Below are 21,297 nucleotides of genomic sequence, written 5' to 3'. Positions count from 1 at the left end.
CTGTCTTAAAGCTGCATAATATTCCATCGTATGTATATACCACAGTTTGTTTAGCCACTCGTCTGTTGATGGACATTTTGGCTGTTTCCATCTCCTTGCGATTGTAAATAATGCTGCTATAAACATTGGTGTGCAATATCTGTTTGTGTCTTTGTCCTTATCTCCTCAGAGTAGATACCTAGCAATGGTATTGCTGGGTCATATGGCAATTCTATATTCAGCTTTTTGAGGAACCGCCAAACTGCCTTCCACAGTGGTTGCACCATTTGACATTCCCACCAACAGTGAATAAGTGTGCCTCTTTCTTCACATCCTCTCCAGCACTTGCCATTTTCTGTTTTGTTGATAATGGCCATTCTGGTGGGTGTGAGATGATATCTCATTGTGGTTTTGATTTGCATTTCTCGAATGGCCGGGGACGTTGAATATCTCTTCATGTGCCTTTTGGCCATTTGTATTTCCTCTTCTGAGAGTTGTCCGTTCAAGTCTTTTTACCATTTTGTAATTGGATTGGCTGTCTTTTTGTTGTTGAGTTGAACAATCTCTTTATAAATTCTGGAATCTAGACTTTTATCTGATAGGTCGTTTCCAAATATTGTCTCCCATTGTGTATGCTGTCTTTTTACTTTCTTGATGAAGTTCTTTGATGCACAAAAGTGTTTAATTTTGAGGAGTTCCTGTTTATTTCTTTCTTTATTCAGTGCTCTTGCTTTAGGTGTAAGTTCTGTAAAACCAGCTCTAATTATAAGATTTATAAGATATTTCCTTACATTTTTCTCTAACTGTTTTATGGTCTTAGACTTGATGTTTAGATCTTTGATCCACTTTGAGTTAACTTTCATATAGGGTGTGAGATATTGGTCCCCTTTCATTCTTTTGCATATGGATATCCAGTTCTCTAGGCACAATTTATTGAAGAGACTGTTCTGTCCCAGGTGAGCTGACTTGACTGCCTTATCAAAGATCAAATGTCCATAGATGAGAGGGTCTATATCTGAACACTCTATTCGATTCCACTGGTCAATATATCTATCTTTATGCCAGTACCATGCTGTTTTGACCACTGTGGAGTCATAATATGCCTTGAAATCAGGCAGCGTGAGACCTCCAGCTTCGTTTTTTTCCCTCAAGATATTTTTAGCAATTCGGGGCACCCTGCCCTTCCAGATAAATTTCTTATTGGTTTTTCTATTTCTGAAAAGTAAGTTGTTGGGATTTGATTTGTATTGCATTGAATCTGTAAATCAATTTAGGTAGAATTGACATATTAACTATATTTAGTCTTCCAGTCCATGAACACAGTATGCCTTCCATCTATTTAAGTCTTCTGTGATTTCTTTTACCCGTTTCTTGTAGTTGTCTTTGTATAGGTCTTTTGTCTCTTTAGTTAAATTTATTCCTAAGTATTTTATTCTTTTAGTTGCAATTGTAAATGGTATTCATTTCTTGATTTCCCCCTCAGATTGTTCATTACTAGTGTATAGAAACACTACAGATTTTTGAATGTTGATCTTGTACCCTGCCACTTTGCTCTACTCGTTTATCAGCTCTAATAGTTTTGCTGTGGATTTTTCAGGGTTTTCGACATATAGTATCATATCACTGCAAACAGTGATAGTTTTACTTCTTCCTTTCCAATTTTGATGCCTTATATTTCTATTTCTTGTCTAATTGCTCTGGCTAGAACCTCCAACACAATGTTGAATAATAGTGGTGATAGTGAACATCCTTGTCTTGTTCCTGATCTTAGGGGGAAAGTTTTCAATTTCAATTTCAACCACACATTTTCAATATGTGGGTTTTTCATATATTCCCTCTATCATTTTAAGGAAGTTCCCTTGTATTCCTATCTTTTGAAGTGTTTTCAACAGGAAAGGATGTTGAATCATGTCAAATGCCTTCTCTGCATCAATTGAGATGATCATGTGATTTTTCTGCTTTGATTTGTTGATATGGTGTATTACATTAATTGATTTTCTTATGTGGAACCATCCTTGCATACCTGGGATGAATCCTACTTGGTCATGATGTATAATTCTTTTAATGAGTTGCTGGATTTGATTTGCTAGAATTTTGTTGAGGTTTTTGCATCTATATTCATTAGAAAGATTGGTCTGTAGTTTTCTTTTTTTGTAGTATCTTTGCCTGGTTTTGGTATGAGAGTGATGTTGGCTTCATAGAATGAATTAGGTAGCTTTCCCTCCACTTTAGTTTTTTTGAAGAGTTTGAGCAGGATTGGTACTAATTCTCTCTGGAATGTTTGGTAGAATTCACATGTGACGCTGTCTGGTCCTGGACTTTTCTTTTTGGGAAGCTTTTTAATGACTGATTCAATTTCTTTATTTGTGATTGGTTTGTTGAGTTCATCTATTTCATCTTGAGTCAAAGTTGGTTGTTCATGCCTTTCTAGGAAGTTGTCCATTTCATCTACATTGTTGTATTTATTGGCATAAAGTTGTTCATAGTATCCTGTTATTACCTCCTTTATTTCTGTGGGGTCAATGGTTATGTCTCCTCTTCCATTTCTGATCTTGTTTATTTGCATCCTCTCTCTTCTTTTTGTCAATCTTGCTAAGGGCCCATCAATCTTGTTGATTTTCTCATAGAACCAACTTCAGGTTTTATTGATTTTCTCAATTGTTTTCATGTTCTCAATTTCATTTATTTCTGCTCTAATCTTTGTTATTTCTTTCCTTTTGCTTGCTTTGGGGTTAGTTTGCTGTTCTTTCTCCAGTTCTTCCAAGTGGATGATTAATTCCTGTATTTTTGCCCTTTCTTCTTTTTTGATATAGGCATTTAGGGCAATAAATTTCCCTCTTAACACTGCCTTTGCTGTGTCCCATAAGTTTTGATATGTTGTGTTTTCATTTTCATTTGCCTCGAGATATTTCCTGATTTCACTTGTAGTTTCTTCCTTGACCCACTGGTTGTTTAGGAGTGTGTTGTTGCGGGCCACGTTGGCTCAGCAGGCAGGAATGCTTGCCTGCGATGCCAGAGGACCCTGGTTTGATTCCCGGTGCCTGCCCATGTGAGAAAAAAAAAAAAGGATTTCATTTAAGAGTGTGTTGTTGAGCCTCCACATATTTGTGAATTTTCTTGCACTTTGCCTATTATTGATTTCCAACTTCATTCCCTTATGATTTGAGAAAGTGCTTTGCGTGATTTCAATCTTTTTAAATTTGTTTAGACTTGCTTTGTGACCCAGCATATGGTCTATCTTTGAGAATGATCCTTGAGTGCTTGAGAGAAATGTGTATCCTGCTGTTGTGGGGTGTAATGTCCTATAAATGTCTATTAAGTCTAGCTCTTTTATTGTAATATTCAAATTCTCTGTTTCTTTATTGATCCTCTGTCTAGATATTCTGTCCATTGATGATACTGGGGAATTGAAGTCTCCAGCTATTATGGTAGATGTGTCTGTTTCCCTTTTCAGTGTTTGCAGTGTTTGCCTCATGTATTTTGGGACATTCTGGTTCGGTGCATAAATATTTATGATTGTTATGTCTTCATTTTGAATTGTTCCTTTTCTTAGTACATAGTATCCTTCTTTGTCTCTTTTAACTGTTTTACATTTGAAGTCTAATTTGTTGGATATTAGTATAGCTACTCCTGCTCTTTTCTGGTTATTATTTGCATGAAATATCTTTTCCCAACCTTTCACTTTCATCCTATGTTTATCTTTGGGTCTAAGATGTGTTTCTTGTAGACAGCATTTAGAAGGATCCTGTTTTTTAATCCATTCTGCCAGTCTATGATTTTTGTTTGGGGAGTTCAGTCCATTAACATTTAGTGTTATTACTGTTTGGATAATATTTTCCTCTACCATTTTGCCTTTTGTATTATATGTATCATATCTGACTTTCCTTCTTTCTACACTCTTCTCCATGTCTCTCTCTTCTGTCTTTTCGTATCTGACTCTAGTGCTCCCTTTAGTATTTCTTGCAGAGCTGGTCTCTTGGTCACAAATTCTCTCAGTGACTTTTTGTCTGAGAATGTTTTAATTTCTCCCTCATTTTTGAAGGACAATTTTGCTGGATATAGGAGTCTTGTTTGGCAGTTTTTCTCTTTTAGTAATTTAAATATATCATCCCAGTATCTTCTAGCTTCCATGGTTTCTGCTGAGAAATCTACACATAGTCTTATTGGGTTTCCCTTGTATGTGATGGATTGCTTTTCTCTTGCTGCTTTCAAGATCCTCTCTTTCTCTTTGACCTCTGACATTCTAACTAGTAAGTGTCTTGGAGAACGCCTATTTGGGTCTAATCTCTTTGGGGTGTGCTGCACTTCTTGGATCTGTAATTTTAGGTCTTTCATAAGAGTTGGGAAATTTTCAGTGATAATTTCTTCCATTAGTTTTTCTCCTCCTTTTCCCTTCTCTTCTCCTTCTGGGACACCCACAACACGTGTATTTGTGCGGTTCATATTGTCCTTGAGTTCCCTGATACCCTGTTCAAATTTTTCCATTCTTTTCCAGATAGTTTCTGTTTCTTTTTGGAATTCAGATGTTCCATCCTTCAAATCACTCTTTCTATCTTCTGTCTCTTTAAATCAATCATTGTAGGTATCCGTTGTTTTTTCCATCTTTTCTACTTTATCCTTCACTTCCATAAGCTCTGTGATTTGTTTTTTCAGTTTTTCTATTTCTTCTTTTTGTTCAGCCCATGTCTCGTTCATGTCCTCCCTCAATTTATCGATTTCGTTTTTGAAGAGGTTTTCCATTTCTGTTCGTATATTCAGCATTATTGTTTCAGCTCCTGTATCTCATTTGAACTATTGGCTTGTTCCTTTGACTGGGCCATATTTTCAATTTTCTGAGCGTAATCCGTTATCTTCTGCTGGCCTCTGGGCATTTAGTCAGATTTCCCTGGGTGTTGGACCCAACAGGTTGAAAGATTTTTCTGTGAAATCTCTGGGTTCTGTTTTTCTTTTCCTGCCCAGTAGGTGGCGCTCGTGGCACACGTTTGTCTGCGGGTTCCACCAGTAAAAGGTGCTGTGGGTCCTTTAACTTTGGAAAACTCTTGCCGTGGGGGAGGTTCGCCAGCTGAAGCGGCTTGGAAGAGTGCCAGCCGGCCCGGGGCTCCTAACGCGGGGAGGGTCCCCGGCCGCCGCAGCCCAGGAGAGTGCCCGACCGAATTTCCTTTTCGGCCCGGGGCACCAAGCGTGGTGGGAGGGCGCCAGCCGCCGTATCCCAGGAGAGTGCACCGTTCCCAGCCGGACCGGGGTGTCACGTGTTTGGAAGGGACCCCCTCGGTCACCGTTCTCCACGGTCTGGGGATTTCTGACCAAACTCTCTCAGTTGGTTCGGGGGGCCTCGCGTGGTGGGGGCGCCAGCTGCCGCGGCCCGAGGGGACCACCTGCCCAATTCTGCCAGCTGGCCTGGGAAGGAGTATGGGAGGGACTCCGCCTGCTTGCCGTCCCACCCGGGAAAGCCCGCGCCCCTCGGCGATCTCACCAGAGCTGGTTCTCCCAGACAGTCAGCCGTTCCAGGATGGGGTACGCCATCCCTTTGATGTCCATCGTGGATCCGGGAGCTGCTCTGTATCTTCTCCACTCCCCCAGTAGCTGTTCTGGAGGAGGAAAGGTGAGGGTGGCAAGGCTGTCGAAGACGGTGGCGAAGGAGCCGGTGCAGGCGGAAGAGGGCACGGTGGCGGCTGGAGCGCCGCCGGAGCAGGAGGAGAAAGGGAAGGATAAGATGGCGGCTGGAGTGCTGCCGGAGTAGGAAGGGAAAGAGAAGGGCAAGATGGCGGTGGGAGCGCCGCCGGCGGAGAAAGAGGGAGAGGAGGGCTCGATGCAATTTTTTTGACAATTCGTTATAAGCTATACTATTTTTCCTTGAATGGAGAAATAATAGTGGCCAGAAAAACCATTAGGAATTCAGCTACATGTTTGCCAGTTTTCTTTGTTAACCATACCAGTGTCAAGTTCAATTTTAAGTGATATATTTAAGCTGTCTATGGATAGCTAGTGATATATGTGTGACTTTAGAGAACCTCTTACTGTAGCTTCAGTCTCCTGTTGATCTTGGGAATCACTAATGAAATTAGCATGTGGAATCACTTCTTTATGTATATTACTGGGAATGAAAACCCACCAAATTAAATAAGAATGCCAAAGTTTTTAGCTCCAGTAAAGGCATCATGACTCATTAAAAAAAAAAAAATTCTTGCTAAGGATTGTTCTCAAATTTTCAAATTTAAATTGAAGATACTAAATAAACAATATGTAATGTTCTAAGATGCTTTCTTCATTTCAACATTGTCCCTAATGATAAAGTAGTTGCAAGTATGAGGAACAAACCTTCATTCTCCCCAATGCTCTTTCTTTGTGGATGTTCAAGGTTTTTTCCCATTGTGAAATGACTTGACTTTAAAAAATCTGAAAATGTCAAGTCAAGTATATCCTCACCCTCATCAGTGTTCTTCATCCTCCCCACAAATTCTTTTTCACAAGTTTACATTGGTAATAATTTGATGTTTATTCTTTCAGAATTTTTTAATCACTATTTTCATGTATATATATAATAGTCTTGGTTTGTATTTTATACTTTGCTGTACATATCATTTAACTTGCTTTCTTTTAATAATGTGTCTTTTAGCTTCTCTTTGACAGCATAGCCCTACATCCTTTTTAAAAATTTCTGTGTTATATTTATAGTATGGGTAACTATAATTTATTTAGTCAAATGCTTATTGATGACCACTGAGTCTGTTTTAAGTCTTTAGCATTATAAAAATTGCTGCACTGAATCTTCAAGGGATTCATTTTCCAGAAAGATGATATTATAGAAAATAGATTAAAGCTATGTTCCTAGGTTGAAGTAAGCCAAAGAGATCTCATGTGTTTCCATTTTGTTGTTTTTTTGATGATTTTTGAGATGTTTGGAAAGGTCCTTGAGTTGCTTGAAATCAGTAGTCTCTAGAGTAGAGAAAGCAAAACAAGCAAATGAGTTAAAAGCTATCTGTAATAGCAAGAAATGTTTCATACATATTATGATTGAAGGTGACTATAAAAACCCCTCCTTCAAAGAGTATGAAGTCTTCAGTAATGATTATATGAGTCATATTTCGTAAATCTATCTGAAATACAAATACTAAAGGTATCAGTTGAATCTTTGTCATATTCTCTGCAAGTTATCATGAAGCTTTATTTAGAGCATGAATTAAGGTGCCAATAGTATCGCAAATCGAATATCTTGAAATTGAGTTAGTTTTTTTGTTTGTTTGGTTTTTGTTATGTTGTATGGTGGTGGTCACATTTCATTCTTTTTACATGTGAACATCATTTACTTACAGTACCATTTGTTGATTTTGGGGCGTGGAGGTGGGAAATACATGGGCTGGGAATCAAACTCAGGTCTCCCGCATGGCAGGCGAGAATTCTACCACTGAACTACCTCGAAATTATTGAATTATTATACAGCAGTTGTGAGAAACAAATTTGACATAATTGTGTAGTTTTGTTTGCATAATTTTAATTATATTTAGTAAAGTTGCCAAAAAATATTTTATTTTTAAAATATGGATTATCTGTATTTAAGAATTTATAGTATCTTCTGTAGTTATCAACATTATTAAATACAAAGCTTTTCTGTTATTTCTGCTTCTTGTTAAAATGATGACAGTGATTTGTGATATTTTATAGAATTTTATAACTATTTTAATTTTTATATGTGCTTATATTTATCTAGGAAGCTTTCTTTGGAAAAGATCTTCTAGATACAAGTAGACAGAACAAGCTGAGTTTAGATAATCTATCAGAAGATACAGCTCGGTTTTCATGTAAAACAAACATGAGCACACATTTCTTGGAACCTTCCTTAGATCCACTACTTAGCTCATCCTCAACTTCAGCAAAACCTGGAACTCAAGGTATTGGGCATAATTCACAAATGATTTCTTTATCATATGTTATTCATCTTCCTCATAATTAAACCTTTGAAATGCTTTAATTTGTCCTCATTTGCCTTTTAAAAATCAACTTTATTGAAGTATACGTTAAACTCACTAAATGCAACTATTTTAATGCACAGTTCTATAAGGTTTGGCAAATCAGTTTACCTATATAACTACCACCAGAGTCAAGAGTTTTGAAGTCAAGACAGACAGTTTACACTTTGCTGAGGGCAATTTAAAGGGATATAGTTTGGCCATAATTGATGAGTTGCATATATAATAATCCTTGACTTAGGTGAGTTCTGTTAATTACGTAGCCTAAAGAAATTCAAGAGAAAGGAAAATAAAAATACTGTAGTTGGAAACTGGCCAACAAACTGTTAGTTATGTGAAATATATTGCCCTCAATCATGGTTTCTCATCCTTGGCATAGACACTTTGCGCCAGATAATTCTTTGTTGGGTAAAGGGGACTGTCCAGTACATCCTAAGATTATCAACAGCTTATCTGACCACATGATGGTAGAAGGATCAAAAATGTCTCCATATGTTGCCAAATGCCCCTAGTTGGGCTAAATTACCCCCAGTTAAGAACCACTAGATACAGTGAATAAGGGTACTGTTTAGAATCGGGGAAAGGCATGAGAACTTTGATAAGCATATTAACGTGAAAAGGACTGGGAGTTTATTAGAGATACGATTGTGATGATGGTCTTTTCCCCCATTCTAGGTTTTATGGGGTTATCAGAAATTTATGTTCATCTGAGAAGCCTCCCTTTTACCATTGATTGCGTTTATCAAAGTTAATTCTATAAACTCTTTTGAAAAACAATTTTAAAGAAGAATTCCACTGAAAAATTGCATTTGTTTTATGATGTGGTTATAGTTTCTTTAACTTGTCATTATCCTGGTTTTAATTTATTTTAGATTTTGACTTCTTGAAGTATTTAGAAAAATTTTATCCCCCTTTTTGCAATTGCACATACACATGCACTCATTGTCTTCCTCACTGCTGGACTTGACTAAAGACAATGCATTTTGTTTGTTTAATCTTTTAGTAGATGATTTTACTTTTACTTTAGTTCTGTTATTTAGGTACATACCCGTTCTTAAGTACCTAAATAACAGAACTAAAGTAAAAGAATCATGTATAATAAAAGACCTTTGGGTCATTTAAGTGCATTTTATTATAAAAATAGTGTCATTTAAAAATTTAGATCGAAGTTAATTCCACTTTTTTGTAAGGAAGAGAACTGAAATTGACCAGAAAATATATTGTGATAAGAAAAGGATTAATATGAATCATTTTTATTCCTTTTCCCATTATTTTAACTAATTATTTCCATAAAATTTCTGAAGGAATGGTCTTATTATAAAGTGACTAGAGCAAATGTTTCAAAATCAAAATGGAATGTAATGTTCTTTGTAATTGAACCACTCTTGCCTTTCTTTATATTGGAAAATTAACAAAGAAAAGCCTTTAAAAATTTTTTTTCAATATTTCCTATAACATCAGTTTTAATGATTTGTTGGTAAGATGTATGAATCACTTTCTTTGGGTAAGGGAAAATTTTTTTTTAATTTATTTATTAATTAAAAAATAAAGAAACAAAATAAAACAACATACATAATCAGTAATTCACAATATCATCACTTAGTTGCATAGTCATCATTTCTTAGAACATTTGCATTAATTCAGAAAAAGAAACAGACAATAGAAAAAGAAATAAAACGAACACAGGAAAGAAAAAAAAAGATTATACCTATCGTACCCCTTACCCCTTCCCTTCATTGATCACTAGCATTTCAAACTAAATTTATTTTAACATTTGTTCCCCCTATTATTTATTTTTATTCCATATGTTCTACTCCTTTATTGACAAGGTAGATAAAAGGAGCATTAGACACAAGGTTTTCACAATCACATAGTCACATTGTGACAGCTGTATCATTATTCAATCATCCTCAAGAAACATGGCTACTGGAAAACAGCTCTACATTTTCAGGCAGTTCCCTCCAGCCTCTCCATTACATCTTGAATAACAAGATGATATCTACTTGATGCATAAGAATAACCTCCAGTTACACATAAACTGAGAAGTGACACGTGAGAAGGAGCTAATCTTGTGAAAAGTTGGAAGAAGGAGCATAAGAAAAAGAGGTACCAGCTTATGTAAATGCCTTGTGACAGAAACACAAGGAGCTGGAAGAAATCTGTGCAGATGAAGCATAATGAGGCAGGGAAAGGGCCAGAGACTGGAGAAATAGGATCAAATCATTCTCAGCATTTTAGACCAACATGAGGAGTTTGGATTTTGCCCTAAATTTGTGGAAAGAACTGTATGTTTTACTTATGGAAGTGACTTTATCTGTTTTACTCTTCAACATTTTGATAAAATGGAATGGATCTTTCTCTTAAAAAAAAAAAAAAAAAGAATAACCTCCAGGATAACCTCTCGACTGGCCATTGATACTTTTTCTCGTTTCCCTCTTCCCCCTTTTGGTTGAGAAGGTTTTCTCAATCCCTTGATGCTAAATCTCAGCTCGTTCTAGGGTTTTTCTCAATCCCTTGATGCTGAGTCTCCGCTCATTCCAAGATCTCTGTCCCTTGTTGCCAGGAAGGTCCACACCCCTGGGAGTCATGTCCCACGTAGACCTATAGCTTATTCTTTAAATTATTTTTCTTTACTTTATATTCTTTTAGCACTTATACCAACATCATACAGTTACTGTCTAATTCCCTCTGAGCAAGTAAGCTTTGAGGGCAAGCACTTTGTTTTAGTCGCTACTGAATTCCTAGTAGCTGAAACAATACGTGATACATAATCTCTAAGCATATTTCTATGGATGCTCAAATACTTTTAGAATAAATAAGTAAATGAGTAGTGAATATTAAGATCAAAACTGCAATCAGACATCTAACTCTATGCTACCTGGTTTATACTTTAAAAGGGATTGTCAAACAGTAGGGTTTTCTTTAATCGTTTATCTACCTTGTTTTGTTATTGTTTATTTTTAGTTGTCATTTTCAGTGATCTCCTTTCTTAATGATTTTTTTTCTGCTTTGTTACTTAAAGTATTTTGTTTCCCCTTTACTGCCTGCAAGTCTTTATTTTAAATTCTATTTTATTTTCACTGTCTTAGTTTTGCTAAACTGCCACAAACAGGTTTGGCTTAAGCAACAGAAATGTATTGGCTCATGGTTTTAGAAGCTGGAAGGCTTGTTCCTCCCAGGGAAAGTAGCATTCTGGCTGGCCGGTGTCTTTGGCCTCCTTGCCTTTCTGTCACGTAACAGTGTCCTCTCTTTTTCCCTGTTGATTTCCAGCTTCTCCTCCAAGTGGCTTTTTCTTTCTAATGCCTCCAGTATAGGATTAAAGCCAAACTTCATACAGTTAGGCCACATCTTAACTAAAAATAACTTCTTCAGCAGGTCCTATTTATAATGGGTTTGTATTCACAGAATTGGATTAAGATTTAGAATATATTTTCAAAATTTTTATTATTTAATTATTCAAAACATTGGAGTACATTTTCTATGAAAAATTCCTGACTTCAGAAGTACTAATCTAAGTTTTATGAAACTAGCACTTACCTCAGTATCTGCTATGCTCTAGGTATTTAGTGAGTGATTGAATGAGTGAAGGTGTTGTCTAGGAAAATATTGTAATTTAAAAATTTTACTTACTGTGTGTAGGTGCTGCTGATGACCCATTAGCAGATCTTACTGAAGTCTTGAACACAGATGATGACATTCTTGGAATTATTTCAGATGACCTGGCAAAATCTGCGGATCATTCAGGTATGTATGAATGCTATTTGCTTGACTGCTATTTTGTGGTAAGAGTGAGAAGTGTGTGTATACGAAACAGATTTAGTCCTTTCTCTGTTTCCCAGTTACTGTAGTGGGTTTTTTTGTTTTGTCAAAGAACTCATCATTTTATTTGATCTACCTTTACCTTGACTTTCCTGCTTTAGGATGGGAAATAGCAAGTTAGTTAATTTCTGTGTCTTTCTAATTGCGTCATATTTAAGGCTTGTAGCCTTACAGTCTTGCTGTATCTTGTTTCTTCTTTTGTTTGCATTTCCCCTCACTTCCTGTTCCTTTGGTAATCATCCATTTTATTTGGTTTGGGTCTTGTAGGTCTTGATTTATGCACTTTCCAGGTTGAGAGCTCACCTTTTCCATTTGGTAAGAAACTGAGTAATGGATGACTGCTGACTAGAAGTAGTAGTTCTTTTTTATAGCGATTTCAGCTGAAACAACCTGAATGTGCATGTATATGTTAGTAGTGCTACTCTGTCACTAATCCATACTTTGCTTTATTCTTTTTGTGTGTGGCTAAAGCATAGCACAGGTGTACTTTGCTTTGAATGACTTTCTTAGTATTTTGTTTTTTTAATGAATGGTTTTATTCTTGCTAATATAATTTATAATATTACATGAATTTTATAGTTAGTTCCTATAGTAAAATCAATTAAGAGCAGAGTAATTTTTCCTTTTTAATAGTCATATTCAGAAAACATGAAAAAAGTAGATCAGAGGTCACTTTTACGTGTGATTCTTGCCTAAAATACCAATTTTTATGAGCTATAAAGCATGTTATAATGTCATAAACATCTGTATCTATATCTTATTTTGTTACTACAGAATCTTTTAAAAATGTAATCTGTAATTGAAATTGTTCATAAAGAATAATGGATAGTAAACATTAATGGAGAATTTTAGAGTTTTTCATTAATTTATGTGAGACTTCTCACCTGTTTCATATTACATTTGATGATTGAACGCAGATTTGGTGCCAGTAGATTTAAAGTTAAATCAAATATTTTTATATTGAGTACTTATAGATTCTTATATTAATAATATTGTGCTTATCTTTTGTGGATATTGGCAATTTAAAATGTGTTATATTCTTAAGTTCCTTGGGAACTGTTATTTGATTAAAACATACCTTTAAATAGCACCTGTTTACAAATACATTGGACCTAATTTCTACTGATTGGCTACCTAGATTGATTTAAGAATCCTGATTAGTTGAGACTTTTCATTGCTCTGTTTTAATCATGTTGTATATTAATGTAGATAAACAGTTTTATATATTTTTCATGCATATTCTGAATTCACTTTTTTAATCTATATTTACCTTGCTCCTTTAGCTGGAATAGATATTGGTCCTGTCGCTGATGATCCTTCCTCTTTGCCTCAGCCAAATGTCAATCAGAGTTCACGGCCCTTAAGTGAAGAGCAGCTAGATGGAATCCTCAGTCCTGAACTAGACAAAATGGTCACAGATGGTAAAATATTTGCCCTACATCTAGGCTTTCTAAAAGACATGAGTAAATATGACTTTCAAAGATTTCTGCATGCTTATTTATAATTTAACATCTGTTCTTTTAATTTCTAAGTTAATTAAATGCTATTTTTTATCAGTATATTGAAATGGTAGTTGATATTTCTATTTGTTTATTCTATCCTAGGCGCAATTCTTGGGAAGTTATATAAAATTCCAGGTATGTGTGTTCTGACTTTTTAGGTTATGAAAATGGTATTCCTTATATTATGGTCTAATAGCCTTTTAATCTTATTACTATCTTGTAGAGCTTGGAGGAAAGGATGTTGAAGACTTGTTTACTGCTGTACTTAGTCCTGCGACCACTCAGCCAACTCCACTGCCACAGCCTCCACCTCCTTCACAGCTGTTGCCAATACACAATCAAGGTTTGTCTAGAAATGTTTTACCAGTATAGCTCTACATTTATATACACACACACTTTATACACGCAGAGATAATTTTTTTTTTCTTTCTCTTTAGAGTCTGCTAAAATCTAATAGCCTAGAATTAAAATCTATGATAATTACCAAGTGGTAGTAGATAGTGTTCAGTGTTACAGATATGGAAATCTCCTACAGAAGGGAGTTTTGAGTCCTATGTGGAGTATATTTTTGCTATCTGAGTTCCGGTTATTTCAGTCTATTCTGTTGATAGTGCTTCATGATTATATACCAAATTGAATAACTTAATGATACTTTTAGTTATCCCTCCTGTTTTTGCATAAGTGCCAAATGTGCAAATAATTTAATGTTACCTTTTCTGCCAATTTTGTGTTCATATGAAAAATTCCTTAATGTACATAATTAAAATATTTGCATTTCTACTAGTTTAGCCTCTAAACACAAATTGACCTTGATTTTTGCTAGACTAAACATGTGATATACATTTGGATAAAACAGGCTCATCATAACTACTTAATTGGTCCCAAGTGCATTCTTAATAATTAAGAGCTCTTCAGTATTTCTTTCTCTTCTCAACATAAAATAATGATCCATATCCATGTTTTCTGTAACTTGAAAGTATATAATTTAAGACAATATATCTGTTAAAGATGTATTCCTTTATATATAGTTTTCACAGGCATTATGAAAATCATTTCAGTATTCAATCCCATTTTTTAAAGATTTTGAGTACGTGAGGTTTTTGATGTTTTTTTATTTGTTGTAAGTTGAGGTTTTTGCTTTTTCCTTTGTTTGTGGCTAGATGCTTTGTGTAATACAAAGATGAGTAAGGCTGCCTGATTGCCTGATTAGGAGTTATAACCCAACTATGGTAGGCCTTCAGGTATACAACTAATTTACATTACTGTAGAGTACAGATCAAGTAGGGCCTAAGTAACACTAAGATTTCAGAGTTCATGTTTGTAAGAATAATTCTAATTTATGGGTAAAGCAGAATCAGGTGGCATATAAGTGTTCAAGAATGGCAACTTTGACATTTCATAGAGCAAGGTAGTTAAATGGGCAGTGTTAAGGGAGGCAAAATGTAAATGCATATCGGGGCTAGATTGTAGAGGGCTGTGAAAAATAGACAGAGGCAGTTGGCCTTATCTCCCTAGGCATTGGAGAGCCATTGAAGATATGGTGTGTTTTGGCAAGGTATCTCTGGTGTCAGTATCAAAAATGAATTTGAAGTAATAAAAGGTGTATTAATGAGTTCGTTGCAGTATAGGATAAGTGAAAAAGTTGGACTCCATTAAAGATACCAGCAATACTAATCCGAAGCAAGGAATGGATAGTAGAGATAGTGAAGTTAGAATAAGTAGGATTGGGCTACTGAATGGATGTATTTTGAACAAATAAAAGGGGGTAAATAAAATTAGACTCATTAGTCAGACTGGCCTAGAGGATAATCATGCTGTTAATTAGAACATGAAACAAAGGAAAACTTAGAATATGTAAATGAAAGTGAGAAAATATGTATGTATGTTATAGAGGACGGTGGAGGTATATTGAATTTGGTTTCTAAAACTAAAAAGCATTTACATTGCTCTGATCTATAAGCATCGAAAATGTTCAAGACTATAATGAAAATTTTGGAATTGTCTGTATAATGGTATAAGTTGGGGGAAAGATGAGATTTCTTAAGAGTCACAGTTATTGTGAAATGCCAGTACATTTTTTTTTAATTCAATGTAATGAGGTGTTATATATAACTCAGCTGATGTTTGATGTGCAGTTAAATTCTCCTTTTCTTTCTCCTTTTTGATGTTTAGGTGAAAGTGATAAAATAAGAGATTGAGACATTATAGGGTTATAGGAGCTATGATAGGAAATGACAGTCATTAGAGACAAGTTGTAAAGTTAGGTAGGATGAGTACTTGAAATACATGTTTCACTGGTAAGAGATGGTTTTTGATAATCTTCACTAAAGTAACTTCAATGGGGATTATAAGGAAGGGAGGCAGAATGTAATAATACAGAAAGTCATGAAGTAGAGAGTTAAAATAGGGAGAAAGTTAAGTAATTTTTCAACTCTTACCATATTCATACTTCAAAAAAGGGTTGCTTTTATAAACTAATATGACTAGGTTGTTAGGCATGGTAGATATGGTAGACTCAAGAAAAAAAGATCACCTCTTAATTAAAATAATAGTGGAGGAAAAATGTTTGTATTTAGTTATGTGTCCTTGAACAGCTATTTAACTTCTCTGGGTATTTTTTCTTAAGTGAAGCTATGTATAATAAACATTTTATTGTACATTATACAAATTTAGTAATTGCTATTATTATTATGAAATATTTCCACATGATTGTATTGTGGTACAATAGAGACAGTACTGATAAATGGCAACAGGGTGGATAACATTCTCCTTACCACTAAAGCAGCTTTTGTTTATCTTTACTACATGAAAACACTTGATATCTCAGTAAAATCTCAGATACTTTAATGGAGCTTACTTTTCATGGAGGTTTAAAATTAGAGGTAGCTTTCTACCTTGAATAAAAGCCATAGGCTAATACTCTAGCTCCTGAGTCCTCCAATTAAACTTAAATGTCCTGTTGCTAATTTGTCATTGTGCAGTCCTGATCCAGTGGCATCTAATCCTAGAAGAAACCTTAACTTGAAAGTCATATTGCTCTAATAATCCTTGAAATAGAATCTTGAAAAACTGTCAGTGATGAGCCTCAGTATATTCACGTATGAGCTAGACCTAATTATACCCTAGATGCTTTATTGTTGTAACAATCAGATCATCTGATTTAGATGAAACGACATATATAGTGTAAGATATTATGGATGTAAGACATTAGTCTTTTTTTTTTTTTTTTCATCCATTGGCACGACAAGTTGATCTGGTTAGGAGTTCTCAATCATTTTCTTAACTCTAGAACTATTTTCATTTATTTAATTAATTAATAATATTGATATAGATATCCTGTAATAGTATTTCTTTAAGTATTACAACAGTTAACAGAAGTCATATATTTATTACTTTAGAGTATGTCTCCACAAATCATCCTGTTTAATTGGGAGGGCTTTTTGAAGAAATAGGGGGAAAATATCTGCTGGAAAATGTATTTAGGGATGGAATGGCAAGTAATGAAAATTAGGCCAAAACCAGAATGTGTATATTTTTGACAATAATAATCTAATTAATAATAGTAGATGAAATAGTGCTTGTTGTTCAGAACTACTTTAGGGAAACTGCTAATTCAGATTCATAGATTTCTTTTTTATTAGAAACAGGAGTAAAATATAGGAAACATTGATTACAAGGTTTAAGTGAAGAAGAAAAAGGACTTGACTGATAAAGTTCTTCTAGCGTTACTTTGATTCATTCCTTTTTTGTAGAGCTAAGATACATTGAGAGTTGCCAGGCAGTAAGCCAAGAGCGCCACATAATCTCTAAACCACATAACAGAATACTTTCACTTTAGAAAAACAGAAATTTATTCAGCTGTTAACGAGTAGTAGAATTTAGATGCAAACCTAGGGCTATCAGACCCCAAAGCATGCTATTTCCAGTACACCATGATGAAGTAAACACAATTGGAAATGACCATGTTTCAAAATTTTGTAAGCAAAAATACTGTATTAGCAATATTTTACAGTATGATATTGAAAAAATTCCACTTTTGAGTAGCATTCATTTTTATCTAGAAATATATCAGTTGCTTTTTTATTAATGAATAATGTGCAACATTTTACTGAATTTTTTTTTTATTAAGATGTTTTTTCACGGATGCCACTCATGAATGGCCTTATTGGACCCAGTTCTCATCTTCATAATTCATTGCCTCCTGGAAATGGATTAGGAACTTTCTCTGCAATAACACAGTCACCCTATACTGATACCAGGTATTTAAGTCTTCACTTTCCATGATAAATTGTGCACAATAAACAGACTAGTATACATAAAGATATAACAAAAATTAGTATAATTTGCATTTATTAAGATTTTTGCTTTAAATTCATCAAGTACATCAGTTTTAGCTGTTTTGAAATGTTTTAATGAAAATTGTATCTGATCACAGTCTTCAAAAAGTTATTTTATTTTTATGAAGCTAAGTTGTTTATTATTTGTCAGGGATAAAAATGTGGCATTTACTCCAATGGCGAATGATCCTAATAGCTCTTGGACATCATCTGTTCCAACTGTGGAAGGAGAAAATGATACACTGTCGAATACTCAAAGAAGTACACTTAAGTGGGAAAAAGAGGAAGCTCTGGGTGAAATGGCAACTGTAGCACCAGTTCTATACACAAATATTAATTTCCCCAATTTAAAAGAAGAATTCCCTGGTAAGTTATAGAAGTATTATTGCCATCTATTTACCAACTATTTCTCTTTTTCTCTTGACTATAATAAAGCACGCTTGAATCATCACTAATTTTCATATAGTATGATATGCACACTGAAGATTCCCTAGATGTCTAAAACATCTAGAAAATTCTTTAGGCTCTGCACTCATTTGCCTGTTTCCCAAAAGTAATTTAAATTAATGAAATGATCAGTTTTCAAGTTCCTGGCAGTACTTTCAATATGTGAAAGTCAGTATTGTGCTGTATATGTGTAATTGTACAAAAAAATACCTGGGCCAAAAACTATCATGTAATGAAGAGCATTAAGTTAGGTTAAATTGGGGTCAGTTCTGGAGTAGTGTTGGCACTGAAATAACTTAGTATTATCTTCTCTTCTCTTCTCACCTTCTCAGCATTATCTTGCCATTGCCAATACCTTTTTGAAAACACAGATAATGGTACTATTTTTTTAAATTCTGATTAACCAGAGGGTGAAACATTTGACCTAATGAAACATCAATTAGGGACTGTTTGTAAGCAGATGGTTTTTTATAATTTTGAGTTCACATTGCAAGACAAAGCAGGACTCAAGAGGACATTCAAACTGTGTTTTCCAATAGTTTCCTAGCTGTCTGTAGACACACATTCTTTTAAATGACCAGAAGAGTACCTAGAAGCAGTTTTTCTCATGGAAGATGACCTTGTCTTTTAGGTACATTTTTAGTTTGGTTTCTCATGGTACTTTATTATGTCTGGAAATAAATTAAATACTACCTTATCTATCAAAAGGAATTGGTATTCAGTATGGGAATATCTGTTAAAGCAGCATTTATATGCTGCTTCTACTTGTGTAGCATTTTTATTTGCTCTTTATCGATAAGCATATCAAGTTATCCTAAGTCAGTGTAAACTGTCCTCACAGCAAAGCTATAGTTTTGGTTTTTTCTTTAGAATAATTTTTTTAAATGCAGTTTTATTGAGATATAGATTCACACAACACAGTCATCCAAATTGTACAATCAGTGGTTCACTGATTCTGGAGCTTCATAAAATACTGTTTTAAGGCTTTTGTTGGCCTTTGGCCTGTCAGCTGATGCTCATTTTCATTGCTTTTTTAATACATAGAGTAAATCCCTTCTGCATTTATCATTAACCATTGATTTCACCAGAATTCATTTTGTATAGCATCATGACACCATGAGTGATACAGAAAGGCTTGAAATCATTACTTTTCCATAGATTTGTTATATATTCACAAATACTGGTAAGATTCACATTAATAAACATGACTACTTCCTTTCAGTCAGATAAAAATACCTGTTAGTGCAGCTATTTTTAAAAACTTTTAGTTTTGGTTCTGATAGTATCTTACAGGATTGAGGTGTAATGTATTATACTTGGCTTAGGTTTTGTTTTTTGTTTTGGCTATTTAGCCTTTGGATTTAAAAGTTTCCCAGTTCAACAAGCCAGGTTGTTAATAAGGCAGAAAAAACTTCATTCAGAAAAAATGTTTGGCTTACAAAACAAGTATCTGTTTATACTATACAAAGAGCTTAATATCAGGTTATTTATTTCTGATAACATGGTCTAAACAAGATAACTATGAACAGTTCATCTGCATTTGTTATTGTGAAATGTCATTACCATGGTTCTGTGAATGTGTATACTATGTTCTTTTGTTGTAGACTGGACTACTAGAGTGAAGCAGATTGCTAAATTGTGGAGAAAAGCAAGCTCACAGGAAAGAGCACCATATGTGGTATTTTAAAATCTCCTACGTGTATATATATAAATATATATATAAACACACTATCTGAAACCTATTTTTTTTTTTTGTCTGAGGCTTATAAAAATATTTTTCATTGCAGAAAATACATGACAATACCTGTGCACCTAACAAACAGCTTAGCTTTTATGGTGATTTCCTCAATATAGACTGTGATATTTTAAAAAGCTAATTAACAAAGGAAGTATGTTGAAGGTGGAAAATCAGCTATTTTAGATGCATGTTTAATTCATTTCACTTGAAAAATGTTATATCTGTTTGAAAGAATGCTAAACTTAGAGACTGAATTAGTGTGCCTCAGTTTCTTCCCATAATCTGTTTTTGTGCTAGAGTAGTAAAGAATCTTTGTGAAAATTGAAAACATCATGTCTGTGTACTTTGAAGGAGCTTTTTAAGCATAATCTTTGCTAGGAATTATTAAGGAATTTTATAAGATTCACAGTTTAGATGGTTAATTGTCTTTTTCCCAAAGACCTAAATTAAGAGTGTCAACTGAAATCAAATCCTTACTTTCATTTTAAAGCACATTAAATCTACATTATAGTTTTCAAAAATATATATGGTTATTTTCAATTTCATCTTCAGCTGAAGCGATAGTGACTCCTTGAAAGTTTTGTTTTTGTTTTTGTTTTTTTTGAGGATGTATTGAGGTGCTCTGTGTTGTTATACCTTTAATTAGTGTGGTAATTACAGTATGTTTTTGATGTTTCTCAGTGATTTTCTCTAGTGGTAAATTTCAAATTTCTAGATTTTTTGAATTGGAGGATGAGTTTGATATTTTCTGTTCCTCTAAATGGAGAGAGATGTTGATTCTTCCATTTTCTAAGGGTCTGTTCAAAAATTACAATTGAAAATATTAAGTTACACCCAGGATCTCTCGGCCTGATTCAGATACAAAGATGGAAATGTGTCCTCAACTGTATACTATAACATATACTGTAAAAGAGAGATGATGAATTAGTAGTATTCAGATGCTTTTGTATCTGGAAAACCAGAAGTTTGATTTTATTTTTATTTGCTAAAGCATATTATTGCATACAGTTATTACATACTGGAGGATAATGCTTTTCTTTTTCTTTTTCTTTTTTTGAAGCAAAAAGCCAGAGATAATAGAGCTGCTTTGCGGATTAATAAAGTACAGATGTCAAGTGATTCCATGAAAAGACAGCAACAACAGGATAGCATTGATCCCAGCTCTCGTATTGATTCAGATCTTTTTAAAGATCCATTAAAGCAAAGAGAATCAGAACATGAGCAGGAATGGAAATTTAGACAGGTATGAGGTTTTATTTTAGTTCATTTGCTTTTCTTTAAAATTACATTTTTGCTTTTTGAGAAGGGAGCAATATATGTCGTTGTTTTTAAATGTAATTCTTAGATTTAAAAAATTTTATTGAAAATAAACTTGTTTCTCTCCTCAGAAGAATATTTTTAAGTTGTTTCAAGAAATTTTTTTGAGTTTTATGAACAATAAACTGCCCTACATATAATGGGACATACCGTGATGAAAAAGAATCTCTTATCTTAGGAATTCATAATCT

The 21,297-nt window shown here is 34.3% G+C and overlaps 1 protein-coding gene across 21 annotated transcripts in view; it reads left to right on the top strand.

Moving 5' to 3' along the window:
- KMT2C (lysine methyltransferase 2C) overlaps positions 1–21,297 on the top strand; it is a 447,454-nt gene that overhangs the window by 367,821 nt on the left and 58,336 nt on the right. For 15 of the 21 annotated variants that reach the window (XM_077150489.1, XM_077150472.1, XM_077150479.1 and 12 more), the window contains 10 exons: positions 7,688–7,868; positions 11,586–11,690; positions 12,033–12,080; positions 13,049–13,228; positions 13,370–13,402; positions 13,491–13,610; positions 17,397–17,526; positions 17,756–17,970; positions 19,656–19,729; positions 20,850–21,032. In XM_077150489.1, the coding sequence (XP_077006604.1) occupies positions 7,688–7,868; positions 11,586–11,690; positions 12,033–12,080; positions 13,049–13,228; positions 13,370–13,402; positions 13,491–13,610; positions 17,397–17,526; positions 17,756–17,970; positions 19,656–19,729; positions 20,850–21,032 (1,269 nt within the window). The remainder of the gene's footprint in view (positions 1–7,687; positions 7,869–11,585; positions 11,691–12,032; positions 12,081–13,048; positions 13,229–13,369; positions 13,403–13,490; positions 13,611–17,396; positions 17,527–17,755; positions 17,971–19,655; positions 19,730–20,849; positions 21,033–21,297) is intronic. The other 6 variants (XM_077150629.1, XM_077150552.1, XM_077150644.1 and 3 more) reach the window with 2 other exon arrangements.

The sequence above is a fragment of the Tamandua tetradactyla genome, chromosome 1 (genome assembly GCF_023851605.1).
Source record: "Tamandua tetradactyla isolate mTamTet1 chromosome 1, mTamTet1.pri, whole genome shotgun sequence".
NCBI lineage: Eukaryota > Metazoa > Chordata > Mammalia > Pilosa > Myrmecophagidae > Tamandua > Tamandua tetradactyla.
This window is presented reverse-complemented; position numbering and strand designations above follow the sequence as displayed.